General features: G+C 36.2%; 1 protein-coding gene across 2 annotated transcripts; it reads right to left on the bottom strand.

The window, feature by feature from the left end:
* Positions 1-86: 86 nt before the first annotated feature.
* NUP155 (nucleoporin 155) lies at positions 87-26,506 on the bottom strand. 2 transcript variants are annotated; one of them, XM_026037910.1, is made up of 35 exons: positions 26,424-26,506; positions 25,069-25,206; positions 24,638-24,734; positions 23,443-23,513; positions 22,801-22,893; positions 22,036-22,202; positions 20,686-20,791; positions 20,048-20,121; positions 19,663-19,754; positions 19,471-19,568; positions 18,840-18,992; positions 17,810-17,910; positions 16,843-17,013; positions 15,665-15,775; positions 15,271-15,365; positions 14,394-14,482; positions 11,933-11,995; positions 11,676-11,826; positions 10,740-10,806; positions 10,492-10,610; positions 10,177-10,286; positions 9,718-9,851; positions 8,161-8,352; positions 7,351-7,489; positions 6,547-6,682; positions 5,856-6,009; positions 5,463-5,567; positions 5,142-5,296; positions 4,777-4,906; positions 4,429-4,542; positions 3,981-4,101; positions 3,059-3,169; positions 1,831-1,967; positions 1,008-1,114; positions 87-455 (listed from the first exon to the last, which is right to left on the bottom strand). In XM_026037910.1, the coding sequence occupies exons 2-35, from the start codon at positions 25,184-25,186 to the stop codon at positions 317-319; spliced, it is 4,020 nt and encodes a 1,339-aa protein (XP_025893695.1). In that variant the 5' UTR covers positions 25,187-25,206; positions 26,424-26,506; the 3' UTR covers positions 87-316. The 2 variants fall into 2 exon arrangements, with proteins under 2 accessions (XP_025893695.1, XP_025893705.1); XM_026037920.1 differs by having other exon boundaries at positions 10,177-10,280.
* Between the last annotated feature and the right edge of the window lie 272 nt (positions 26,507-26,778).

Genomic DNA, 26,778 nt, shown 5'->3' with positions numbered 1-26,778 from the left:
AATAATTTTAATCTTCAAGGGAAAGATCATACATTGTATTTTATTTCAACAGTATAAAAAAAGTTTTCTATTGTTAAAAAATTTGGTGGTAGCAAAAGAAACTCGATTTGTCACATTTACATTCTACAATTTGTAGATACCTTTAGATTAGCAGGGATACAGGCCACACAATCAATAGTTGCAGCAGGAGATAAAACTTTCTCAGATTTTCCTTCTGAGTATTTGTTCTTCCAGACATCCAGTGCAGACACCATCTGAACACCTATTTTATAGTTCATTTTATCTGGGCTAACGGTTCTTTTAATGTCTTAGTTAATCAGTGAAGACGTTCTAATTTAGCCTGTAGTGATTTAAAATTCCCAACAGTTGTCTGCACCATTAGTGTAGGGCTCATAGACTGAAGCTCAACCAGGTAGCAACTAACAGCATCCAAACAGACATTTGTGAATCGTCGCCTGTAAAGGAAAAAAAAAAAAAAAAAAAAAACACTAAGAAACTCCTTTTTGTTTCTGTATATTAAAATCCATCTAAAAAGAGAAATGAGCAACCCTTGAATTTTAAAGAAATAAAATATCTGTGCACAACACATCTGTATTACAGTTCATTAGAAAATTAGAATTTTTTAAAATCTAATACTGTGACTGAGACATAATAGGAAAATTGAATCATTAAGTAAACAAGGTAGAGCAAAGTGAAATATTTACTTGGCAAATTAACTATTAAACATCATTGACTTAAGTTCTTAGAAGCTGATTATAAGAAGGACTCACTGATTCTCCATGCTTATCTGAAGACTAGAGAATTAATTTTACTGCTAACAATATGACCTCTCATACAAAATAAATCACTGGAATTAACACCTGGTGTTAGATTGAGAAGTCTCAATAACCACTTATTGGAAAGAAATCTTAAACTCATACAAAATAAAACAAATTTGGCTGTTGTGGAAGTGCACTCTTTTAGGACACATATATATTTTACAGTATCTTTCACTAGGCTACAGTTACCTCTCAAAGTGAAGTACCCTGCTTGGATCATGTACATATCCTGATAACAATACATGAATACACTCCAAAAGATGTAAAGGCTTTTTCATTCTGTTCCAATATGGGTCCTAAAAAAAGAGAGAGTGAGTGAGAGAGATTCAAACATGTTAAAGAGCTGCATTTTAAGGAGATAATTCAGAAATAAATATGTTGACAGCCACATACAAATTGCATGCTCTGGTAATTACTTGCTCATTGTAAGAAAAAAAATAATAGAAGTAGGAATTCTATCTTCATATCTACACCTTAGCTCTAAGTGCTAAAAGATACATGAATTTAGCTCAGTTTTCCATTGCCTAACAGCCTCTCAAGGAATAGACTTTGTGAAATTCTAAATATGCCATAAGGAATCTGGATGGAAAAAAAAAAAGTTCAGCTCTCTGTTTAATTCAGAAGGAATATTCTACATACCAAAAAGTTAAAAATATGAATTCTTATTCTTCATGACAACTACATCAATAGATTACAGAAGATGCAGTAATTTAACAATTATTATCATGAATGGGAAAGAAGCAAAATTCATACATTTGCTTAATCCTAACTGTAATGAAAGGGAAGAAACTGGCTTTAGGCAAAGTAATAGAATCACCAAAATTTAGAATCTCTCTCACATATTTTAAGAGTAAAGCGAAAAATTAAAACAGGAAAAAAACCCCCAACCCTTATTTGTGAGTACAATGAAAGCTCTGAAGTTCATACTTGGACATATCACATTGTTTCCTTCCAAATTAAGACTTCGATGGTAGATGCAAATTAATTTTTTCTTTGTAGTTATTTTCCTTACCCGTGCTTTAAACAACTGATCATAGACTTCAAGCAGTCTTTGCAACGGCACTCCAATTTCCTGCATGGTGTATGTTACAAATCCTACATCCCAGTTCAAAGTGCAAACTTGCTGCTCCAGAAACTGCACTATAAAGTCTGGAAGGAAAAAAACAGACAGAACAAATATTAACTGTCCTTCATACATTTGGCACCTTTTCACCTTTGAAACAGATAAAACGTAGCTACCTCCAGAAATGGTTTTAAGTTATAGCAATGTATGAGAGACGCATAGCCACACTCAGCCCTTTTGCTACCTTGGTAAGGAAAGTTCATTAACCTCTTCCGTTTTAGCAGTCACAAAACAACACACACATGTCACTTGCCAGACCAGCGCTCTCTGTCTGCAAGACCAGTGCATCTTTATCGAGTTCACATCAGTAGCAGTACTTAAGCACTGTACAAGGCATCTAATACTCTAAAATGACTTTTCCCATATTTTTACATAAAAACAAGTTTTCAGAATATATGAGTAGAGAGAAATTATATATATGAAAAGCAAAAAAAAAGCTCCAGAAGGATCCAGAGATGCCTGGACTCCTCCTTTATAAATCCAACCTTGTAGGTTTCAGTTGCTAATTCAGCAGGAGACAGCAGCTGAAGGTGGCTGACAAAGCTTATTGTAAGCAGGTCTAAGTATATATTTTTAATTTGCACTTTGATATACATGCACACATGACTACTCTCTGTCATCTGTACAACTACACAAAAGCAACTGTTCTAAGACTCATTTACTTGCCATCTCCATGGAAAATGACAATTTCTGGATAAATCCTTAGAAAAATGCTAGAAAAACTGCACTTGTAAAAAACGTTTTTGTAGACTCTTTCCACATACTCCCACCCCAACCTCCCTGTCTTCAGTCCCTTCCCAAAGTCACTGTAACAGTGAGAATATATCAAAATACGCTTATTTTTAATTTCTTTTACAAAAAAGAGCAGCATCAGACAGCCACTCTCAGGAATAACTTTCTCACTGCTGACAACGGCTGAAAGAATTTGTTACTCCAGCTAAAGTAATTATGTGCCAAGCACCGATGGAAATAGTTATTAATATTCTTTCCTTTTAGAGATAAAGGGAGAAATATATCTTAGACTGGAACCTTTTTTAAGGGGCTAGAAAGCCACATGGTGTACACGTATGTATGTACAGATACATACTTATTCACTGTACAGTGCTAAACCACTTGCCTAAAGGAAAATAGCGAGGTGTGCTAGCATATATCTTTCCAAGCAACACCATTTTTAGACTAAGCGCTTGCATTCTGTCAGCAGGGCTCAGAGACACGCTGTCACTCAATTCTGAAAGAGAAAAGAAGTTACTAAGCAGAGAGACAAAAACAAAACAAGACCAAAAAACAGAGTTACACACACTGTTATGTATATTTATCCCTAGCACCTTAAGAGAAATCTTATGCTATTCTGTTGATGCAAGGTCATCATGTGGAAGTGAAATTACATTTTTTTCCAACATGAATTCATGTCTATGCACAGATTTTCATTTCCTTTAAGGTCTATGCAAGGCTGTTAAAACAAGCAAACTTGTTTTAGCCATGAACCCAAACCACACTACCACGTAGCTTGTCCCTCAAATCACAGCACAACTGCTTGCACACTCACACCCTCCAGCAGAAAACCCAAGAAAAACTAGGGGGAAAAAAAAAAAAAAAAAAAAAGAATTACCTACTCATAGTACAGGTAGACTAGCAGAGCTAAGAGACTAGGTTTGTACAGTTGTGCCCAGTACTTTCCCTTTTACTGTAGGTGAACAAAATAGCTGTCAAGCTGACAACACTACGAAACTGTTAAATTCCCTAAGACTCTTTAGTGTTCATCAAGATAGATCTAACATTTTTAACAGAATTTCCTAATGCATGCTCTAACATATCTGTACAAATAACATACTTTTCTAAACTTTAGGCATCAAATTCCCTATTAGAAACATTCATTAATAATAATGAAGCAGGTTTACTGAATATATTACAGAATTTCAAGGTACATCTCATCTGGCTAAGATAGCACTGACACAACACAATCAATCTTAAATCAATCTTTAATGAAAACCTTTTCCTATCCTTATAGCTTGCACCATTCCTTGTCCATTAAGACCTACCTTTTTCAATGATTTCTTGCCAGAGAGTTTGCACCAGGATAGGATCAGAATGTCCTGCACAATGTATAATTGCAAGCTTACACTCCGAGAGCTTAAAAGGATCAGCAAATTCTCCATAGAGCTGTAAGAAAAGTGATTAGATTTGAATTTAAGAAGAAATTTTGAATTAGGTAGAATTTTTTAAAAGTAAATTTTATTTTGTATGGTATTCACCAGACTAAACGTGCAAATACTACATGGAAATCGTTTTTATTGATTCATATCTTGAATACAACCCCTACTTTATATGAAGTTCTAATCAAGACTGGCAGGGTTTTTTTAAACACAACATGCCACTAAAACACAAAACTAGCCACTAACTTCATAAAGAAGATGTTTGCAAAGCTTCCATCCCCTGCCCCCAAACACATGATAAATTCGTATTTAATACAGAGAAATTTCTAACCACCTTGGTTATATCCATCAGCTCTGCATCAAGCTGAGAAATTGCATCTTGCACTGAAGAATGGTGGGAATACTGTCGCTGTAATGTTTCTTGTATTTGAAGCTGGATCCTTGCAACCTGGTTTAAAACAACATTTCAAGATTGGATTAATTTAATTAAAGTTTAACTTCAACATAATGAGATGCAGAAAAGTTGCTTTATCACATCTCAGAGACTTTTATCAACTGCATATTTCACCACCTTAGGAACAAGGTACAGAAGCCTGTTTCTCAACAGTTGTAATAAAGATGCCATATTCCAGTGAGACTAATATATATTTGCACTACAGTTTAAGTAAATATTTGTTCTTACTTCCATCTTCTCTTCTAGTTCATGTAGGAATTCACCATCTGCAGCTATAGAGGATATGGCTGTGGAACTCTTGGCACTCAAAATGGCACGTGCGATGTATTCAAGACGCTGCTGAAGCGAAATTTCTGTGCTGCAGAAGAAATATGTGATGTGTTAAATTGACACTTGTAAAATTATTTGATTAGTCATACTCTGAAAGCTAACATGCTATATTCACTTAAAAATCTTTTAGAAAGGGTGCTCGGGCAGTGGTCATTTCTTGTCCTTGCTCTTTATCCTTGTCTTTTCTTAAAATCCATTAGCATTTAATTTTCTTTCATTTTCCATTACCTCAATATGAGTAATAAATACCACATGATCCATACCTATGCAAGTCAGCCAATTTAGCCAAGACTCTGGCTGCATTACTAAAATTTCTGTTCTTTTCAAAGTATCTCCATAGTAAATCCATGTAACGAACTTTGTTCTGGTCGCTCTTTGTCATCCGCACAAGGTAGGGTTCCAAAAAAGGAGAAGTCACCTGCAAAGGTTATACAAAAAACGTTTATCTTCTTGCTCACTCCTCCTTTTTAAAACATAGTTGTTTTCTAAAACCAGTTTCTAAACCAATGCCTTTCTAAACCAATGAAAGCATCCAAGAAATTATTTCCTTGAGTAGCAAATACTACCTCAAGGCAGGACCTCACCTGTAGGAGCTTGTCAGCCAAATCAACTTGTATTAGCCAGTTGTAAAGTGCAGTACTAAACAGTTCATCCGTCGAGCGTTGAGCCAGCTTTAGCATTTGTTCAAACTAAGGGAAGAAAAGTCAAAGCTGTTACACCAGAAATGGGCCCCTTTCTATGGACACCAAGCATTGAATATGTATTTAACAATACTTATATTCACATGTTATTTATGTGCATATCATCATTTTTATGAATACTCCTTATATACAAATACCAATTTATGCCAAGTCTTGACCTTCATCAACTCTTCATCAATTTATATCCTTATTTTTTTTTAATACTAAGTTCCACAGCCTGCAAATCACAACATTTTTTGGAGTACAGTCAGAGGGTTTTCTTTGCAAGTTTCTTACATGGTGTCCCGCTTCTTCATTACTTAACATGTTGGGGTCAGAAGAAAGCACTGGAGGACCCGGCTTTTTTGGCACACTGGGAGACTGAGGAGCAGCTTTACTCTGATTCACTAACTCCTGGAGGGTGTCAGTGATACACTTGTAGCTGTTTAGTCTGCAAATAAATGCAAAAGAGAATAAAAGCTCAAAATTTACATCGCAACCACGTATAAAATACTTCTGTCAAATTTTGTTAGTGAATGCTTTATAAACACAGGTACTAAATAAAAGAAACATAAATCATTATCATACTCTCATAAATCATTRAATCATACTCTCTAGCTTGTTCCAGACCATTTTTCTGAGAAATATTTCTTAAGTATATTTTATGTAATTCAATACCTATCAAATTATTTTTTCTTTCCATACAGTTGAGGAGGTTTAAAAGTCTATGGGAAATTTTCTTTTTGCAGAGTTTACTTACAAAATTAAACTGATTCTATTTTTGCAACGTTCAGATCATAATTTCTGCATCTGTAATCCTAATATCAGTTTATGCTTTCTTGCAAATTAAGCTTGCACAGATAACCAATGGACTTGATGATAACCAAGGACTGTGGTCCCTCACATTGGGGAAAAGCATCTAYCTTCTGTAAAAGAGCTACTTTTCCAGTTTGTTTAAGTAATGCTATCAAGGATTCTGAAAACTTGCCTCTCTTGAAAAGCTTGGAATCCAACAACATCCTCTTCTGGTTCTCCATTTTTGTGGAAATGCAGGCCAAGACCTTGGGGATCTTTTTTCTCAGCTGCAGTAAGACAGAGTTCCACTACTCCCTCATAGAAACGCACTAGAAATAGCAAAAAATAACATGGTTCATTATTGTATTGAATCTATAACAAAATAGTAAGTGAAATCAAATACTTCCCATGCTAGCATGGAAAATGAACAGCACTTCTTCTGGTCTGCATCTTGTGAAGATTTACACCTGTGACTAGCCTGTATGGTTAACTCTGAAGTTACATTATTTGAAGAACAGAGGCTGAAATCTTGACTGATACAACAGTTTTATCTACAGTTAAAACATACACTAGCTTCTTCCACACAGAACAGTGAATCAGAACTATCTCTGAAACAGCACATGTGGTACAAAAATCTTATCTGCAAAAGCACAGATATCTACTCTCTGCTTGCATGCAGCTCAAGTGTTTTGCTAAACATGTTTTTACTACATACCTGAAACAAATGGATGCTACAATGTATAAAGGGGATAAGAATATAAGAAAAGTGCATTTTACTTTACTATCAATAGCCAGAGTTATTGAGAATAATTAAGAAAAAATTAGCTGAATTTTTTCATGAACGAAAAAAATGAACTGAAAGTAAATGAAACTAAAACATAATAACCAAAAAAATACCCAAATACAAACAAAAAAGAGAACAGGAAAGAACTAAGATGACACTAAAGGATTACCACAGAAACTATTTAGCAAAACACAAGCACTGATGGTGTCTTACCTTGCCTGTATTGTGCACAAACATTAGCAAGGTCTAACTGGTTGCTGATCTTTTGGTACTCCTTAAGTGACTCTCTCAGCATCTTCTCTTTTTCCGCTTTACTCTGAGCCTGTCGAGACCGCTGAAGCAGCTCATTTGCCTAAAAACAACCCAAAGGAAACAGAAATCATTGACATGGATGCAGCATGAACAGGTCATGAATACAGCTGCATAACAACTCATCTCACAAACTTCAAAGCTGAAAACCTACAAACATCATCATCTCAAAAAACACTGTCGTGTCATTTTCAGCAGAAAGACTCAAACTGCAGGAGAGAGAAGGGCTTTCTAGCTTGGATTCCTGTGAAAACAAGGTTTAGACAATCAAACAGCACACATTTGTCTTTTCCCCATCTCCTTCCCCATTCCCAATAATTTTGTTAAATGTATCTGAGCACTCTCAAAGAGTGAAGATCTAGAAGAGAGACATGTTCTTGCAAGTTCCATGAAAACAGGCACTAGGTAGAAAACAGGAGACCATGCTGAGGAAAGGCTGTATTGAAACCACATTTTATCATCATCAGGAAGACAGAGTGTTTTATAGATATCACATTAGAGATAGATACTTCAGGAATACTCCAAAAGCCACAAATCAGGGCTCACATTTGCAGCATTGACYAACTACAAGGCACATATATGTAGCAGAGCGGCATTCATCAGTTCCTGTGCTCCTGAGATTGCTTGAGAAGTGATCTGCAGGCTGCCTGTTATCTCATMTGAACACGTCCTAATGCTGTATTTTGACACTGTAAACTCTGCAAGTGTTGTTACCTTGGAACAGACAGCATCATCAGTGCTATAGAGAAGAGGGCAAATATCTTGCAAATGGGCACTGATGCCATCCACAGCAGCATTATCTCTGATATAACAGCTTATAAGGGAACCAATGAGTGCTCCAGTCAACTCCCGGTCTCTAATTACTAGGTCTTTGAAAGCAGTAATCTTCAGGTGTTCTTGGAATTCCTAAGGGCAGACAAAATTTCATTAGTTTACAATGGTTTTTATTAGTTGTAATTTTATTGGGAAAGCTAAAACGTTACAGCAAAGTTCACTGTTTAAATAAAACTTACCACGTGTCAATGACTGAAACACACAACAGAGAAATACATTACTTTAAAGACATATTAAATAGCAAAATGGAAAATATTAGAGAAGAATGACCTATCAGTTAAGGCACTAGACCCCGGGAAACCAAAGGTCAATGAGAACTCTGCAATTTTCTCAGCGATCTTCTCTAGGAGTCACTTTCACTTCTGTTCCTCATACATAAAAATGGAATTAGTAGTTCCTCCCTACTTCACAGGGCACTGTCAGGATGAATAGATTAAAAAATATGACATAATGATTTTACAATAATAGAAACAGTCCAAGTATAGCTACATGTGAGCACAAGACAGATACAGAAAAAGAGTGGATTTCGAAGTTTATCATGTTTCAGCTCTTCTGCTATTTTATGTTATGCTGCATTGAAGGCTATTCATTTTTTCTTGACTATTAGGATTATTAGTTCACATGGAGTTGCCCATAGTGCCTATGAAAGAAGGACCAGCATGAAAATATTAAAAACCCCCTACAATTACTGAAATGACAGGAAAGGATTTTATTCCTTAAACAGATGGTCAGCTGTTGTCATGAGAAAAGCTGCCTGTTAGAAATGACCCAAAGTGGGGGTGAGAGATCCAACTTATGTGCATTTATGAAGTAAAAGAATTGCTCTTTCTAGCAGTAAGAAATACAATATTTTAAGTAATCATTTCTCCTCTCCTCCAAAATGCCCATTATTCAAATTGACCGATTCTTCTGAGATTGTCTGCTAATCCAGTGTTAGCAGAGGGTAGATAGCAGTAGCACCCATAGTTTTTTAAGTTTCCTTACTGACATTCTGGTCTGCTGCTTATGCAAAAGTGCAAGGATTTGAAGTCACTGTACAATTGCTTTCCACTAGTAAAATCTTTACAAACGCTAAGGAGAAGAGTGAATTCCTCTAGGTTGGATGATATTGCACTCTTCCCCATACACACATAGCAGAATGTGCTTAAAATGATACAAAACATAATAATTTATAAAACAAACTAATTATTAGCTGTCAGTAGGATTAAATCTATCATCAGCGATATTTCCAACTTGTTAAAATTGGGTGACATCAACATTATGTGTTAGTCTCTGAGAAACAAATACATTTAACCTGACAAAAAATCTGTATAGATCTGTTTAAAGTTCTTAACATGCTTCTCAGAGAATTTAACTTACATGCCCCTGAAAATATTTAAGCAGCAAAAGAAATTCAGACCTAAAGAATAAACATAAAAGAGATGCTCCGTGCCGTACCTTCTGAAGCTCACCTACAACAACATTGAACTGGTGCTCACACAGCAGTTTCCACAGAGCTAAAGCCTGGCATGTTTTGCGAACAAGCTGCTGGATGCCTTGAAGCGACGTCTTCTCAGTTAGTTGTGCTTCAGCTGGAAAAATAAAAGAGGTTGCCAATGATTAACTTCGTATTTGACATGCTCAACATAGTGTTACTTACTGTTAAATATAAATAGATATGAACTTGGTGATTTTTGAGGTGCCATGTTAACTTTTATTTGTCAACATTTCTAACTATGCAACACAGGAGGAGCCCTTTCCAATCTGCAGTGCTCTTTCTGCAGAACTATTTCCTGACTATAGCATTTTAACAAATGCTAATTTTTTATCATTTAGAGTTTTAATAGGAAAAGGGAGGGAATTGTACACCTGCATGTAGCATTCCCTGGTACTTCCTGTTCAAAGGTACTTGCATACCATGAAATTTCCTCTGTAGCTCCTGTTGCACTTGCTGAGAACTTCCACCATCAGGTCGCATGAAACCCAGCAGCCTCTGCTGCAGATTAGCTGGTGTGCTGAAACTGTAGCTCCAGAACAGAGAAATATGATTAAAAATACTGAATATTCTAAAAGTTAAGTTTAACAACTCAGTTTTAGCAGCCGAACAGTTCAAGCTGGAGATCACACRTATACTGCAATTCAGTGAACACTGATATACATAGCATTTTTTTTCCTTTAAAAAAAAAAAATAACATTAAGCATCACTTGCAAATTTAATACAGTCAATAATACCTTGGGTTTCCAAGAGCTCCTACTGTAGCAAACTGTGAATTTCTATCCAGAAATTCTTGTAAACCTTTCAGTTCTTGTAGTATACATTCCAGCACATGGGATGGAACACTGCTTTCTACCTGCAACCAAAAGCAACATCCTCATAGAAAGGTTACAGTTTTAAGCTGTTAATGGTGTAACGGTGTAACAGGGATTGAGAGGAACACAGAAATAAAAATAAATGAACAAACAAAATAACTTTTACTTACTGCGACAACTTCTCGATTGCCACTTTTGAAAACTCTCTCCACAACTATGCTGCCATCCCAAATATTTCTGTAACAGAAAACAGTACGGGTGTTACTAGTCAAATAGAGTAAGGTAGTATTTTTTCAAGTCTTTTACACACAATTTACTAGGGAAAAAAAATGGGGGAGGCTTCAACATCTGTAGCATAGAGATTTAATTTAGACAAAAAAATCAATTCTTCAAAAAAATCTTGAAATATTAGCATGATATACTTCTGAATAGTACAAGTATACAATATTAACAAAGTTTCAAATTTAGAACTTTAAACACACCATGTTTGATACTCTCAAATATATTATACATGGGTCAGTATTCATTTCCCATACTATAATGTAGGCAAAAAAATTCAAAACAACTATTTATTTTTCATACAGGATACAGAGAGCCAACCAGCATACACAGAACTTGTCCTTGATTGGAATGTTTATTAAAGCATGACCCAAGAGCAAAATAACAAATCTTTTTCAGTCTGACTTCATTGCTCTGACCTGAACGCATTATTCAAAGTTCCTTAACTGAAATGTCTTTTAAAATAGGATTTTGACTAAGTCCTTCTGCAGTTTTGTTTCAACTAATAGGAACAGGAACTGGAAACAACGAACTTTTCACAGAACTGAAATAAAAAAGTAGTTTTTGGAGTTGTCTAATGTAGACATAAGATCAATTTTTAAGCAACTTTCCTATTCTACCTACTCACAGTATGTAGTATTAGTAGAATTACAAAGTGGAGGTATTAGCTCAACAGGTACTTAATGAATCAACTCAAAAGAAAGGAAATGCACTTTATTAAACTCATTTTCAAGCATTATTAAGATAGCTTTTCTTCCATTCACGCTTACAGATGAATTTTATGAAGCTAATTGAATGATGGAGTCTCTTGCATATGAACAGCTCACCCTATAATCCGGGCAAAGTAAATGCAGATGCCATTGTGCCTTCCAGAAAATACTATCTCTGGACCCATCATACCACTAATGGACGTTCCAGGGTGAGACATGGAATTTCCAGAYGGAAACATGGGGGTTGACATACTAGGAGGCTGTAAACCTAGGATAATGGAAGACAAATATTACTCTGATTACTTTGGATGCAAATAAAAAAGCCTATCTGAGCAAATTCTGCATTGCTCCAGCAGAGGAGAAGTAGTAGTTACCTTGTCCGGGTGTTGTCAAAAAGCTAGGATTAGGATATGGACTATCAACAGTCAAGGGGGAACCTAAAAAGCAAAGAAAAAATTGTAAACTTCTTTTAAAAAAGAAAAACAGAAGAAAATAAAACAAAAAACTCAAACCTCACAACCCCTAAAACCTTTGTGCAGAAGCAGTGCAGTTGTCAAATTATGTACCTTCAGGTTAAAAGACACAGAATTTAGTAAGTAGGACCATTTTGCAAAGCCATTCTAATGGCTTTTAATTAAAGCTGATATAAAATTGCACTAATTTCTGCAGGATGCAACATATCTTAAGCGAGACAAATATATATGACAAAAGTAGTTATTAAACACCTTTGTTTTCACACTATGCCTACCCAAACTCTAAACTGAATATAATACTGCCCACATCTTCCTTCCTTCCTTTCTTTCTCTTCCTGGTATGGGCACCTGCTCCCAAACCACACAGTCCTTAGATGTTTCCAAAGAAAACAGCCTTTACCTTTGAAATATATGATTTAAACAAAGTGGCATCACTGCTCACATTTTTACATGGGGCAGCTGGACAGCAACACTGCTCACTTGGGTTGTTCAGTCTGAGACATCTAAAGACTGTTTGTCCCCCAACGGAGTCCAGAAAAGAAACGTCCACAACCTCAGATTCAGCTGCAAATATTCAGCCCTTCTATAAACTCAGGATGAATACCTCAATTAAGACCTCTAAATATAATAAAGACACATGGTGACATACAAATCTGTCCATGTGCCTCATTCAGTAACTTGCTTTGCAAATCATGACAAGGGCAGGAAAACTGCCCTTCTGAAAAACTGTCATGTGTGAAAGAATTAGACCTTCCTGCCTAATTCACTACAGTTCTTTTTTTATTTTTTTTTAAACCATACGTGCTGCAAACTAAACAGGTCCAATTCATTCCCAAGGCATTCTCCTATATGCCAAACAAAGCACAGTCTTACAGAAAAGCAGCATGCAGATGCATGATTAGACTTTTGATGGTAAATACAGAGGAGCAGACTAAGTCCACAGTGCCTGACCTTACATTACAACACATAAGGTAGCTTCGCACGCCAAGTTTCAATCTGTTCTAAACAACCACTCTATCAGATAGCACCATTTCAGCTCACCACACGGCTCATGCAAAGCATCAGAATCTTAACTCCACCTGTCAATTCTCTACTCTTTGAGTAAATGGAGTAAGGAGCTGCGGAGCGGTGCCCTCTTCTATATGGACCTGCTACTGAAGCAGATGACACTTAGTTTCAAGGATGCTTTGCTATGTGACAGCAAAGGAACAAGAACTCTACTAAGAGGTAACAATATTCTAATATTCTAGAATAATATAATATTCTAATATTCTATACTAATATTCTTCTAATACTTCTAAAAGGAGTCAACAGGGCTGTCTACCATTTCCCTCATGACTTTCATTCTGTACCTACCACCTGTTCTCCCCAGAGCTGCTCTCCCCTCAGCTCCTGCTTAGCTCTATGCTCTCACGCTTTGTCTCAGCTGCTGCTCACATCGCTAGCAACCCATAGCATAACGCTTGGCAAATGAAACCACTGGTGCATTAAAAATAGCTACTCATAGTGCTTTTAACACTAGTTAAGAGTTTAAAAAAAAAAAAAAAAAGAGGGACAAAGGCTTTTCCAAGACTTCACCTCAGATCATTTCTCCAACATCAATTTAGATGTACATCAGAAAGAGTACGGAAAAGGAATCTCTTTGCACTCCAGGCAATCAAGTTTTCTCCCAAGTCTTATGTAAATTTAATGACACATAGCAATTTAGTGTGAATTATCTTAGAAATGAACATAAAAAAGTCTTGTTAAAAAAAATAAATTTAATTCAGTAATTTAACCAGAGTACCAAATTCATCATTACTAATATCTTTTTTAAAAAAAGTAAGATCCATAATGATATACATTAAGGAACAACTTTCTGAAGCAACTGGAAAAGGCTGTATAAAACCTAAGCGGATCTGAAGAACATGGAAAGCCTCCTCTCTAAAAACTAAAAATTTCTGAGAAGAAAAATGAGGTTCTAGTTCTAGTTTTATGTAGCACTGATGATCTGAGTAGAAAACAAGTGTTAGAGCTAGAGCTTTTAAAGGCAAGAATGACTTAACCTAGTCCAAAGAATTAATTCACCACTTGATCCAAAATTTCTCTTTTCTTCAAGTCAGCAGTATCTACAGGAGTGCAACAATGACACTATAAGAAGGCATTTTGTTAACAGTCACAGAACAAGCAACTCAAAAAGCAATAATTACAGTATTGATAAATTGCTCTCTCACTGAAGTGCCTTTGGCAGCAAGAAATGGTTACCTTCTTCACATGATTATCTGCAACATCTGGACATATTTTGAGATTATTACCATTCTCTCACTAAACCCAAAAATCAGTAAAAACCCTTCTGTGATTTCTTAAAATTCTTGATACTCACCAGCAGGAACAGGAGAGCCCAGAATAGGTCCTACATTGCTTGGAGGGGGAAGAGCTGATGGAAATCTCATTTGTGCTTCTCCGCCATATCTAAAGGTCACATGCAAAACCAAAAGTTCTTCATAATTCATATACTGCCCATTTAATTTTTATTTATTCCTTTTATTTCTTTAACTAATTATAATTCCTAGGTTCTTTTGGAATGGAAAAAATCAATATAATTTTTCAGAAATTCTCATTTGTGACTACTTGGCATTCATTTTAACAAGGRGGAAAAATAATAGAATATGTGTTAGATGTAATGCATTAAAATATACAATTTCAAAGGTAAGTTAGATCAACAGCTTATCAAACAAGTGACTTATCAAACAAGTCTCTTTATAGATATTTTAAATTATTACGATGTGCTCAGACTTTGAAAACAGATTGTATCAATTCTCAAAATTATGTTTAGTTTCTTTTCAAGGTTTTCTTGTACAGGAACTTGGAGAGATGGAAAAAGGTGAGGTGACCCAAGCTTATGYTTCCATGCCTCACAAGTACTTTCTAGCCACCTCTCTCCTACTAGCTCCTACACAAGCTAGAAATCTTCCTTACATCTCTCTTAGCTAACATGCATTTCTCCAGAATTATCACATTTTCTCTCTCTTGCATTCACCAAGGGAATTAAGCAGAAGTCCCCACTACACACAGATACCTGTGCAGACAAGCCCTACTTAGCACAAAACKATATTCCACAGTTTAATGATTTATGTTAATTTTAAAACAATGTTTTATTCCAGGTGAGTTAAAAAGTCTGAACAATTCTTTGCTGGCCATGGTGACCCTGGATTTTAAGCTTAGTACTCAGAACAACCTAGAAATTAATTGAAATGTACCTGAAGAATGCTCGGGTAGCCCAGGCAGATACCTCTCTATCACAAGCAGCATTAGAACAGGCTAAGATAAGGCAGGTGGCACAGGCCTGATCTTCCTGCAGGATATTTTACAATTAGTATGGCAGAAAACTCAAAAAAAAAAAAAAAAAAAAATCATAAAAGAAAAAAAAGAAATAAAAAAAAAAAAAAAAAAAAAAAGGAAAGTGACATTCTGCTTTCATATTTTGATGCAATAAAAAGTCATCATTTCTCATCACACAATCTTTTTTATGCACACTGCTTCTATGCAACAGGAAAGGCTAATACCCGAGTTGATTTAGAAAAGTGATTGGATTTTCTCTAATGTCACAATGCCACATATATTTGCTTTTCATGACAACTCAAAAATTCTCACCTGATGCAATTTAAAAAATCTTTCAATTTCTTCTCCATCTCCACCTATGCTGCTAACAAGAAGATGCCGCAGCTGATCGACAGGTCTGAGTTTATGAAACATAAAGCTCCCCTAAAAGCAATATGTAAAATTTGTATTACAAGTAACAAAGTAATACAAATAGCAATATAAAATACAAAGTTTGAATAAAGTTGTGCTTATACTGACTATACCAACAACCCTTACCCCAGAGCCCACACTGTTAATCTTTAGTATTCTCAGAATTGTAATTGTTTTGTTACAGAAAGTGAGATCGCTTTCTCAGTCTAAGGTGAAACATACAATATAAACACAGAGTCCTTCTCTTTGTATATTTGCTATATAGGTCTCAAATCTTCAGAAATGACTAGAAAAAAGCTTAAATAACTTAGTACCAAGTTCATGGTAAGACTATCAGCACTCATGTCATCTTCTGTATGTCTTACCTGATAATTTTTTTTTAACAAAAACCACTTGTCATCAAACCAATGCAGACTGATGCCAGGGTTAATTGTCTCCTGAAAAGTTTTGTAGTTTACAAATCCCACTGCTACAGAATCAGCCTTGCACAAATAAGCCTCATACTTACAAGCCTAGAGGCATTCCTGCAGGACATTATTTCCTGCAAGACTTATATAGCATCTCATGGTTAAGACAGTAATTGCCCTAAAATGCTCCTATACGTAACTTCCTTACTGCTCCTTTTAAATTAATTGTAGCTTTAATTAAAAAAAAAAAAAAAACCTTTCAAGAAACTCTTCTGGGATTCTTTCAGGACAAAGAAATTCTCGTTTCAACGTAAAACTGCCAAATATAAATATTTGTTCAAGCTCTATTTCTGGGCAACCTGTACCTCTAACTTGCACATAATGATGAGCATAATCAGACTAAAAAAAAAGTCCCACATCATCCATGTAAACAGCAATCTCCTGAGGCCAGGAGAAAGGAATATCAATGCACTGCAGAAGAAAAGCTGGCCCAGTAGATTTTAATAGACTTGCAACTGAGTACTAGTCCAGTACTCCTGAGCAGTCTTCTCACTCATTTTTATGTTCAGAAGAAAATAATAAAAATGTATCTAAAATGTAATCATTTACAGGATCGGTCTTATAGCTTTATATTTACTCCTTTGGTTTCCTGTTAAAAACAGTAATACTCACCTGAGCTGAAAGCAGAACAAATTTCTTTGGTGGCAGCATGTGCTGCTGCACAACAACAGGGGAATCAGTTATTGGAATAATGTCTTTATTTAGTGGAGTTATAATCTTCTGTATTTTAAAGTCATCAATAGCAGAAAGAGCCCAAGAATGCCCATCAACACGAGTAGTCATCTGAACAAGACAGAGACGTCATCAAAACTTTGATAAATAAAATACAACCCTGGACAAAATGTATTTCTACTAATCACAAACTTAAAATTATACAGGATCAAACTATTCTTGAGACAGTGAACGTCAAAGGACAGCAAGCAAGTCCCCATACTGTCTAAGGGAAGACTACCAATCACCTAGATATTTTGCTTCCTCTGGGTGGCAGGGACTGAGCTTTGCATCTCAGTGTAAAACAATCTACAAAGTAGAATCTCTCCAGACTGACAAAATACAAACAATATTCCAGGTACATTATAACCAGGTCTCATCAMTTTAATTGATTTATTTTTTAAAAGAACCTCAAAATGCTGCAACTAAATTATGAGACTTCAGACAACTTTCCTAGCTGGCGGCAGAGCTTTAAATATAACTTAAGTCAAGACATATGGTTCTCAGTATTGTTCCTGAAAACTGTACACTTGTAAAATAGAATTATTCAAGAATTGGTTACAGTTTTTTGGGTGGGAAACTTAGCTAACAGCTACGGCCAACTGCCTTAAAAAAGGTAATGATGAAGTGTCTTTATAACATTCCTCCAATGACACCGAATTTGACAGATCAGTCCTGAATGGCAGCAGAAGASTCCAGGCTTGTTTCAGAATGGGAATGCTCCGGTGGAAGTGATGCACAAGGCAACTCACTACCTCCAAATGCCTTCTACAAACTGAGTCACATAAGAAGCATAAAGATGCATTTTATCAAAAAAAACAAACAAAACTATATTCCATCAAAATCAAATAAATGTTTATCTTAGTACCTGTGTTTCCATCATTGGCTTTTGGAAAGGGAAAGAATCATGATTGATACACCACAGGATATCATTATCCTCATTTTCTGAAGCTGCCATCAGCAGGACCCCTAATAAGAATTGTGAYATCAATAGTTTGCAGTAGAGCAATAATCACACGTTAGATATAAATTCATCAATGCCATACTTATCAAAAAATCCATCTCCAAGTTATAATCATATATTTGAGTAGCATGAGCAGCATTTAATATCTCTTGGGCTTTTATGTCAGCACTTGTTTCAAAGAGACAAAAAAAAATTCAACCTTCTAGACTTAGTTAAAAGATATCAAGACTGCAATGGCGCCTTGAGCCTTTCTTTCAGTTTTTCTATATAACCAGCAATGCTCATTCCCACACAAGGAGYATGAAAGAAAATTTCTGAACAGACTTGCAGATTTGTTTGCTTATACAGTGATCATGAACTGTAAGAGTCATCACAGTGCTGGTAGAAATTTATACTGAAATGTGAAATGTCGTCCAAAATGATTGAAAAGGAAGGATCAGCAACTCAAGAGATGCTTTTTTTCCCATTTCTACATCACTTTTAAAAATACAGCCTACAGTTAGAATTGCCTAAAAGCTGAAACCATCTGGTGACTTAATTGAAATCAATTGAGTCAGCACAGCTGGTTAACTTACCAAAAAACACAGGCACTAAATACTTACGAAGCTTCCTTCTATCCCTTGTTTTGAAGGATTATGGTACATGAATAGGGAAATAAAAGTGAATTTGCAACACATTAAATATATATTTACTGGGAGATTAGGAATTACATGGAAGAAAAGACAATTAGTACACAGAGTTCTTGGCTTCAATCCCGCACCTTGCAGAAGTAATGAATTCTGAAAAATGTAGCAATCTTCCATGTTCAAGGATTTTCCCACTAACACTTTGTATTGCTTAGTTCTTTGCATTTTCATCGCTTCAAGTGCCCAGATGTAGAAGTGTCAGCGATTGTCACAGAAAAATCTCATCCCGGCTGGATTTTCCTGCTTACCTTTGCTATAAAGAGCTCTGTGAACCTTTGAGGGTTTCTCTACATTGGAAGAGGCTGAAAATCCAGGAGGCAAACGGACGTGAACCAATGTCAGCATGGAGGGACGAGCTGTTGGATGCTTAAATGGAGAAGTACTAAAATACAGTCGGACACCTAAACAAAAAGAAATGAGATCACAAATTCCATGCAATATAATGAAATTGTGATTATTAGCAGGATCATCAGTATTTTGAACAGAGTGATGCTTTCAGACTTGGCATAAATTCTGCACATACACTACCTCATTTCTTGCTAGAAAGCCAGGCAGATTAAAATGCTTTTAACTCTGCTCTGTGATTGATTTCCTAAAGAACTTCCATCATGCCACTTTCTACTCATTTTCTTATCAAATAAATATGCATCATCATTTGTGTGATCAGATTAAATTAAAACCAAATGTCAAAACAGTTTCATATAAAAAGCAATATATCAGAATGAAACGTTTTTTGAATAGAAAAGGCAGTGTAGCCAAATGAAAAACATTTCTAAAACTTCCTCTCCTTCCTAAAAAGGAAAACTTTTGCCCATTTTGCTAAATGATGTAGATGGTATTTATCAGTTAAAAATGAGTTAATTAACATTGTTTTCTTACCTGCATGTGTGATTGCTAGCAGTTGACAGTCTATGGACTCAGAATTCTCAATCACTGCTATTTGAACAATAGGCTTAAATACTGAACGATCTATAGTTCTAAAAAATCAAAAACAAGACCAAACAACATTCTTCAAAAATATAGTGAAATCACTGGCCTTAAAGTAAGGCTCTTGTCGCAGTTGCAATTTACCTGGCAATGTTCCCAGCAGCAGAAACTACAGCATTTTGTGAAAGAGATGTAACCCTAGTCATTCCTTGACCATCTTGTCCCAAATCGTAAACCTGCAATTTAAATATAGTCCTTAATGTTTTGTAATTTAATTCATTAAGCCTGGCCTAGCATGAGGCAACTCAAACTCTCTTACTGCATTTTCATGTATTCATATAGTTGACAAGAAGATCAAAATGTTACTCTTTCAAAAAGTATTTTAGGTTTTGAGCACACATTTTGACAGAGAAAGACAAAGTAGAATAATATCCTGATAGACCTGCAGAAAATTTACCAGGTACTGAGGAAAACTGTAAAATCATATATGCAGTGACATAGCCAATGATCACTAGAGGAAGTCACATACCTGTAGCACTCCTTTTTCTGACCGGGTGTATAAGATATTTCGAGAGTTATCAACAGCAATTTGAACCACAGGATCTGTGAAAGACAAAAGAAAAAAAGGGAGAAGAAAATCAACTCTGGATTTTAAGAAAAAAGTTTAAGGCAGAACACCTTTAATATAATTCAATATAAGTTAACAAACATTCCAGTTTGACTGAACCACTTCCTAGAATACTCTCCAAACTCCTAAGAGAAAGTGATTTCAAACAGCAATTTCAAACAATTATTAATAAAATTGAGTATTAACATAAGGTAGTCCATCCCTAGCAAAAAAAAAGTACRATCATTTCAAGCAAAAATAATCACCAAACAGTGAAATAAGACTAAATGATTTTTTAAAAAAATGTTTACTCTTTGCAATGATCCCATATTAAACTTGTACTACAGAATAGAAAATTTTAGTCACAAATACAAAATTTTCCAGACTTTGCTATCTATATCCTGACCTGGACATACAAAAAAGCAATCCAAGTTTTAGAATCACCAACTACTGCAACTTCCATTGACTACAACTAAATACACATAAAGAGGAAAGTATTCAGTCTTACTTCTTGATAGTATAACATTAAATTATTGGAGAAATCTAGCATCAATACTTACCATCCTCTGAGAATGTGAACTGCAGCACTGAAGGAATAAGGAAAGAGAGCGTGCCCTTTGAATGATTGATTTTTCTACACCGCTGGCTAAACCAGCCTGCCTCGGCCTACAATTTAAAATAGATGCAGTGTTAAAAGAAAACAAGTAGAAGAACCAGTAGTTCTACTAAAAAAAAAAAAAGTTGTTACCAGGAAAAGTAAGAAAACAAGCAAAAAACTAATTACACACCACTGATTTCAATTAAAAAGGGTTTTTTTCCCATTTGAAAACCAGAGCTGATTATGAAAAGTAAAATTTTACACAAAAAGATGTGGAAGACATCAAATAAAATTGCTGAAGGAAGCAATCCTGTATTTTATAAAAATAACCATCAGGATCYCTACTGAAATCCTACTATGAAAAATTCTGCAAACTACCTAAACTGTTTGCAATTAAATGAAAGCCAAAACAAATCCAACAAAAACTTATTTTTTAAAAAATCTTAAATAATCTATCTTCTTAATAAAAATACACTTTTCACTTATTTTTCCCATCAATTGTCTATACTCAGTTACATGTGATTTGAACACATCTGCCTAGGTTCTTTGTCTTATAAGCTCCTATCCAATTTTATGGCATGAGACAGTTTGTCTTGGCTTTCTTTAGTATTATCAATTCTAACATTTTTCTTTGTCAAAAGGATCCACCTATCAACACTACTTAGAGTAACTCAGACTGTTATTCTTAAAATAAGCTCCATTACATCTTTGAAAACACCATACAAGACAACTTATGGAGGTCAGTTTGGAATAGTAATGTGGATTTTCAACTCGTTGCACTGACGTAAATGTGTTTAACACAGCCTCAGACTAAGAGCTTCAAAGTCAGAATGTGATAAATAAACTTCAATAAATGCCAGTAAAAAAAGACTCTAGATATTCAAGTTAATGAAGTATCTCTTAAAAAAAATGTTGTCTACACACTTCTGGCCTTTTCTTTTTTTTTTTTTTTTTTTTTTTTTTTTTTTTTTTTTTTTTTTAACAGTTTGATGTGTTTTCTTAAAACTAATCCTGTTATGGGCATGAGTATCCTTCTCTGGGGACCTAGCACAATGGGTCACATCTAAGTGAAGCCTCATTGCTAGTGCGYTAACAATGAAAACTTAGAGGAAAGAAAAATAATAACAGTATTACAAACATTAACTCTCGCAAAAGAAAGAAGGGTCAGCTTGAGTCTTCAAACTCATTTAGCGATAAAATGTTGAGAACTCAGAACTTTGTGTTAACAAAGAAAGAAAGGAGGTGGCAAGACTGACATTTTGATTTTATCCCACAACTATGAAAAATGCCAGTGCACAGAACCCATAATCACCTGGTAAGCTACTTCATATAAACAGCCATCCTTTCCAGCCAAAAAGATACGCCCGTTATCAGTGGATGATACTGCCAGCATGGAAACATTATCCGTAGGGAGAGAATAGAGAGGGTCTGGTAGCAGCTGCATTCCACCAGACATACTGTCATTGAGGGCTCCAGAACCTTTAGTGAAGAGAGGGAAGGAAAAAAAAAAAAAAAAAAAGAAACCTCTGTATTTTCTCTCCTATAACACACACACACACAATATATATATGTGTATATACATATATGTAGACGTACACACACACACACAGAGGCTGCCTATATATTTTCTTTACTATATATAAGGTTGGTAAAAATTAGCATCAGGTATTCAATTTTTACAGCTGGAATATGAATGCCAACCAGCTTAATGAACTCCATTCAGCATTTGCTACTAGAGTTAACACCTAACTTTTCCTTCCCTCTCTGATATGCTGTTTAATTAACAGGACTATCTGCTTCTAAAGTCTGTTTTGTGTTAAACAGGTGAATGGTACAGTTTAATGCTCCTCTGAGAGCTATAGGATCAGTAGCTTTGCGTGTCATAAAAAAGAAATTCCTTCACCTTGGCTGTAAAAAGATTTTTAACTTAGCAAGGGACGGACTTGCTTTTTTAAAGTTATTAGTAAGAGTTTATTTGTTTATGCTCTACAAAGAACATCAACCTTACAGCTTTAACTTACTTAAAAGGGGGAAGAAAGRAAAAAGGAGAGGGAGAGAGGGAGAGAAAGAAAATTACCTGCTTGTATGTTAGCACAACTGAGTCCCAAAATCACAATATCCACCGGGGTAGCCAGAACAAGCAAGTGTCGTACATGAGGCTGGAAGATGCCTAAAGAAGGGGGAAAAAGAAAATCCTGTTTGCAGTCAACCTCTCAGACTTGAATGAATGTATTCCCTGTATTCACCGGATATAACTGTTCCTTAGAAGGAACAGACCCAGCGAAGTCTAGAGTTAGAAAACAACTAGCAATTCAGCTTCCAATTCATGAAATACTTATAAATCTTTTCTTTTAAGATCTTATAAATAATATTTTTATTATAAATATGCTTCTTTTATGCTCAACCCTATGGTAAATTCAACTTTGACTTCAATGTTATATAAACAACAGCATTGTGAGGACTAGAAATCAAGATCTCATGAAAGATTCCTTGAACGTGCAAATCTTGTTGAGAGCAGAAGAGTATAATGTGGTTGGAAAAAAAATGGTATAAGGATTGTTAAATTACACATTACTTTTGTCTTGTMATCAGTTTCGTAATGGTTCTGCAAATAAAATATAACCACATATATACGTATATGTGCAATTTTACATATACAAATACATATGAAGGAGGATCAGTAAGTGCATAATTCTAATTGCTGCCAAATATTTCTTACCTCCTTTTGGCTTCACAAGGCCCACTGCAAGAATAGTTTCACTGAGACCATCAAAATAAGCAAGGTCTCCCCTGAAAACATACAAGAAAAAGCTGCATAAAACCTCAAGTACATAATGACAAAGTTAGCTTCTGTCTAAACATAATATCTAAAAATACTAACTCCTTTGGAATGAAAGCAAGTCCAACAGAATGGAATGACAGAAATTTCACAGTAAAACTATGCAGGCAACCATTTAAGTCCATTGGAACCTCCAACTGCTAAACTTTAAATCCGAAATTCAGTTGTATATACTTGGTTGCTGTTAATTCATATAGTCCAATCTGGATAGACAATACTAATTAACATCAAGAACGTGGAACTTACATGGTACCCGTTTCATCAAAAATACCCAAATTAAATTTCCTTAAATAATTTTATCTATCTATCYATATACATATAAAAACCTCTTCCTCCAGTACAATATCTTTAAAAGTATGAAGCTTTGTGTTGTTCAATAGAATGAAATTCAACACACTAGGACACAATGTAAACATATGAAGAGGATCTGTGTGAGGCACAATCTTAAGTTAAAACTAAGAAATATAAAAACTACCTATAAAGCAATTCATATSAAATTCTTATCATACAAGCAACTTAGAAACACAAAACTATAAATCATAAGGTTATCATTATCATCGGAAAAGTTTGTGACATAAGTTTTTTTTATGCTTCCTAAGAAGAAGTCTTAGGTATGTTAGCCTCAATCACAAAACTTTTAAAGTAATTACAAAATGTAGTTAAAAGACCAAGGCCATATTACTGAGCATTATGGAAATGACTGACCACGTCATAGCATCAGCATATTTATTAAAACTACTTAGCTGAGTTATTAGAATAAAATTTTTCTATCTTTTTTTGGCATAATCAGAAGCTTAGCGGAAACACACCAATAACTTCAGGATACTGCTTAAGTATAAGCAAGTAAATTTATCTGCCTTTCTTCCATCTCTAGGTGATTTGGCAACAGTATAACTAAATCCTGAAAGTCCTTAAATATTTATAATTCAAGAATTTTAGCATAACCTAAAAGAAAACAAGATATATTGTACTGAAAAGCATACCACTGTAATACAAATAAATAATCTCCACTATTACAATCACTTAAATTAGATATAATAGTAATTATACCACCAGGAATGTCTCGTGTACATACCCATCTTCATAGTTCCACATGAAAATGTCACTGTCAATGGTCAGCCAAGCTCTGCTGATTTCTGGAAATACTCCCATCATACARTTGCACTGCATATCTGAAGCACTGCAGATGTAAGGACTAAATGCATGTAGGTTAACAAATACAAAAATTCTTTTTGAATATTTCATGATTTTAATCTTATTTTAAGGATCTAGTTTAAAAGTTGTGTACAACAAGCACTCAAAGTTCCTTACATAGGAACCAATTCCACAAACAACTCTACATAACTGGACCCTGTTACCTCTTGGAGTCTTTAAAAGGGAATGCAAGAAAGATCAAGGTTCGTCTGTGGAAGAACAAGGGAAAGATCCAAGAAAAAGGATTATGAAAGAAGTTCACTTTGAGTTTTATTGCACACACAACCAACACAGGATTTTTCATCAGGATACGTCCAAACTGCTCCACCAGCTCAGGCGGAAGGGGGACTCTGCGGACTGGGCTGATCTCTGGAAGATTAGGTATGGACAGCAAACCTGGTCCTTGCAAAGGATAATCCATATCAGACATACCAGAAACTGTTGGACTACCTGTAAATGAAGGCAGCAAAATGAGATGTCCTATGAAGATTAAAAAAAAAAAAAAAACAAAACTACACACACAAAGATACTCATTATCTTTACCTATCTTTTTCCCTACTCACTTTACCTAGATTTCATGTGAAATCTAAATTAGCCTAACGCTTATTTCTCAATTTAGACAAATAATTCAGCTTTTAAAGACTATTCAAGAATATGGTCTTGAATAAAGACCATATGAGAACAAACTTCTACAGAAACACTTGCTGCTGTACTGCAGCAATTTTTTTTTAGCTCATTTTAAAATTCTCCTGTTTTCAGAAAAGAAATACACACACACACACAAAAAAAAAAAGACCAAAACACTCCCAAATCTGAGTTTTCTTATTCATGAGCAACAGCAAGGCTGAATTCTTTAGTTGTTTTACTGGACTTCACATCAAACTTTTCTTGTATCCTAGAAAGACTACAGGAACATGCTTTGTGTGAACTAAAAAACAGAATGCTTTTGATAATTGCAAGACATAATTAATCTTGCTGATCAGCCAACATACAAATTCTTATAGTAACTCACATAGTCCCTGGCCCATTCTCTACCACCTTTTCTCCAATACCATTTTTTTTCCAGCATTAATCTGCCGCATGAACAAACCATGAGCACCTACGTTCACCTAGAAAATGCTCAGCTTTGCTYCCAGGTTCAATGGACCATGGCCCGCCACTATCCTATGTCACAGATGCCCATAATACTAATAGGGCAGCTCCTGGACCATCAGAGACCCTGACAGTCCAGTTCATACCTGCCTGCGCCCTGCTGGCCACGCACTCACTAGGGTCCCTGTAGCCGGKGAGAGGGTCTTTATTTGGCCTGATAGTTGGCACCAATGGAGCAAGAAATAGCACCTTGGTGCTTTACAGAGAGCAAAACAAATGCTTAAGGAGATATATGTATACATGCCCATGTACACAATCATTGTAACTGTGTGTGTGTGAGAGACGTACTGCTATGGATGCACAGAAAGCGCCCACAGAAGTGCAAGGGAGATTTTTCTTATTGCTTCCCCACCGGGTGGCTCCAGGARCCACCGATCGGGGCCCGCTGGGCTSGGCCGGGGCCACCACTAAGGCGGCGGGGCCGGCGGCCGCTGCCCGGGGCCTTGCGGGCGGGGAGAGCTGCGCCCACCGAGGCCCCGGCCCGACGGACACCGCGGCGCGGGGGGGCTCCTCACCGGGCGCCGGCACCGCCAGCAGCTCGGACAGGTCCGGGTAGCAGCGGTCGTCCTGGATCTGCCGGTCGATGATGCGGCCGGCGACCTCGAGCGCCTCGTGCGCGCCGGGTGCCGCGGGGCTCATGGCGGCGGGCATGGCCGGGCGGCGGCGCCTCGGCGCGCGGGCAGCAGGCGCGARCGCGCTACCGGCCCCGCCAAATCCCGGCCGCCACCGCGCGCGCGTGACGCACTTCCTGCTCCCGTCGAGTCATATCCGGCGGGTGGGAGGACGGTTGGGATGCGCGGCGGAGCGGGCGGCGCTGCTGTCGCCGCCCGGTGTGCGGAGGAGCCCGGGCAGCCGCTCCTGTGTCCGCCG

This window comes from Nothoprocta perdicaria, unplaced genomic scaffold (assembly GCF_003342845.1).
Source record: "Nothoprocta perdicaria isolate Ctin4 unplaced genomic scaffold, notPer1 scaffold_1, whole genome shotgun sequence".
Classification (NCBI taxonomy): domain Eukaryota; kingdom Metazoa; phylum Chordata; class Aves; order Tinamiformes; family Tinamidae; genus Nothoprocta; species Nothoprocta perdicaria.
Note: the sequence above shows the minus strand (reverse complement) of the source record. Positions and strands in the feature narration are given on the sequence as shown.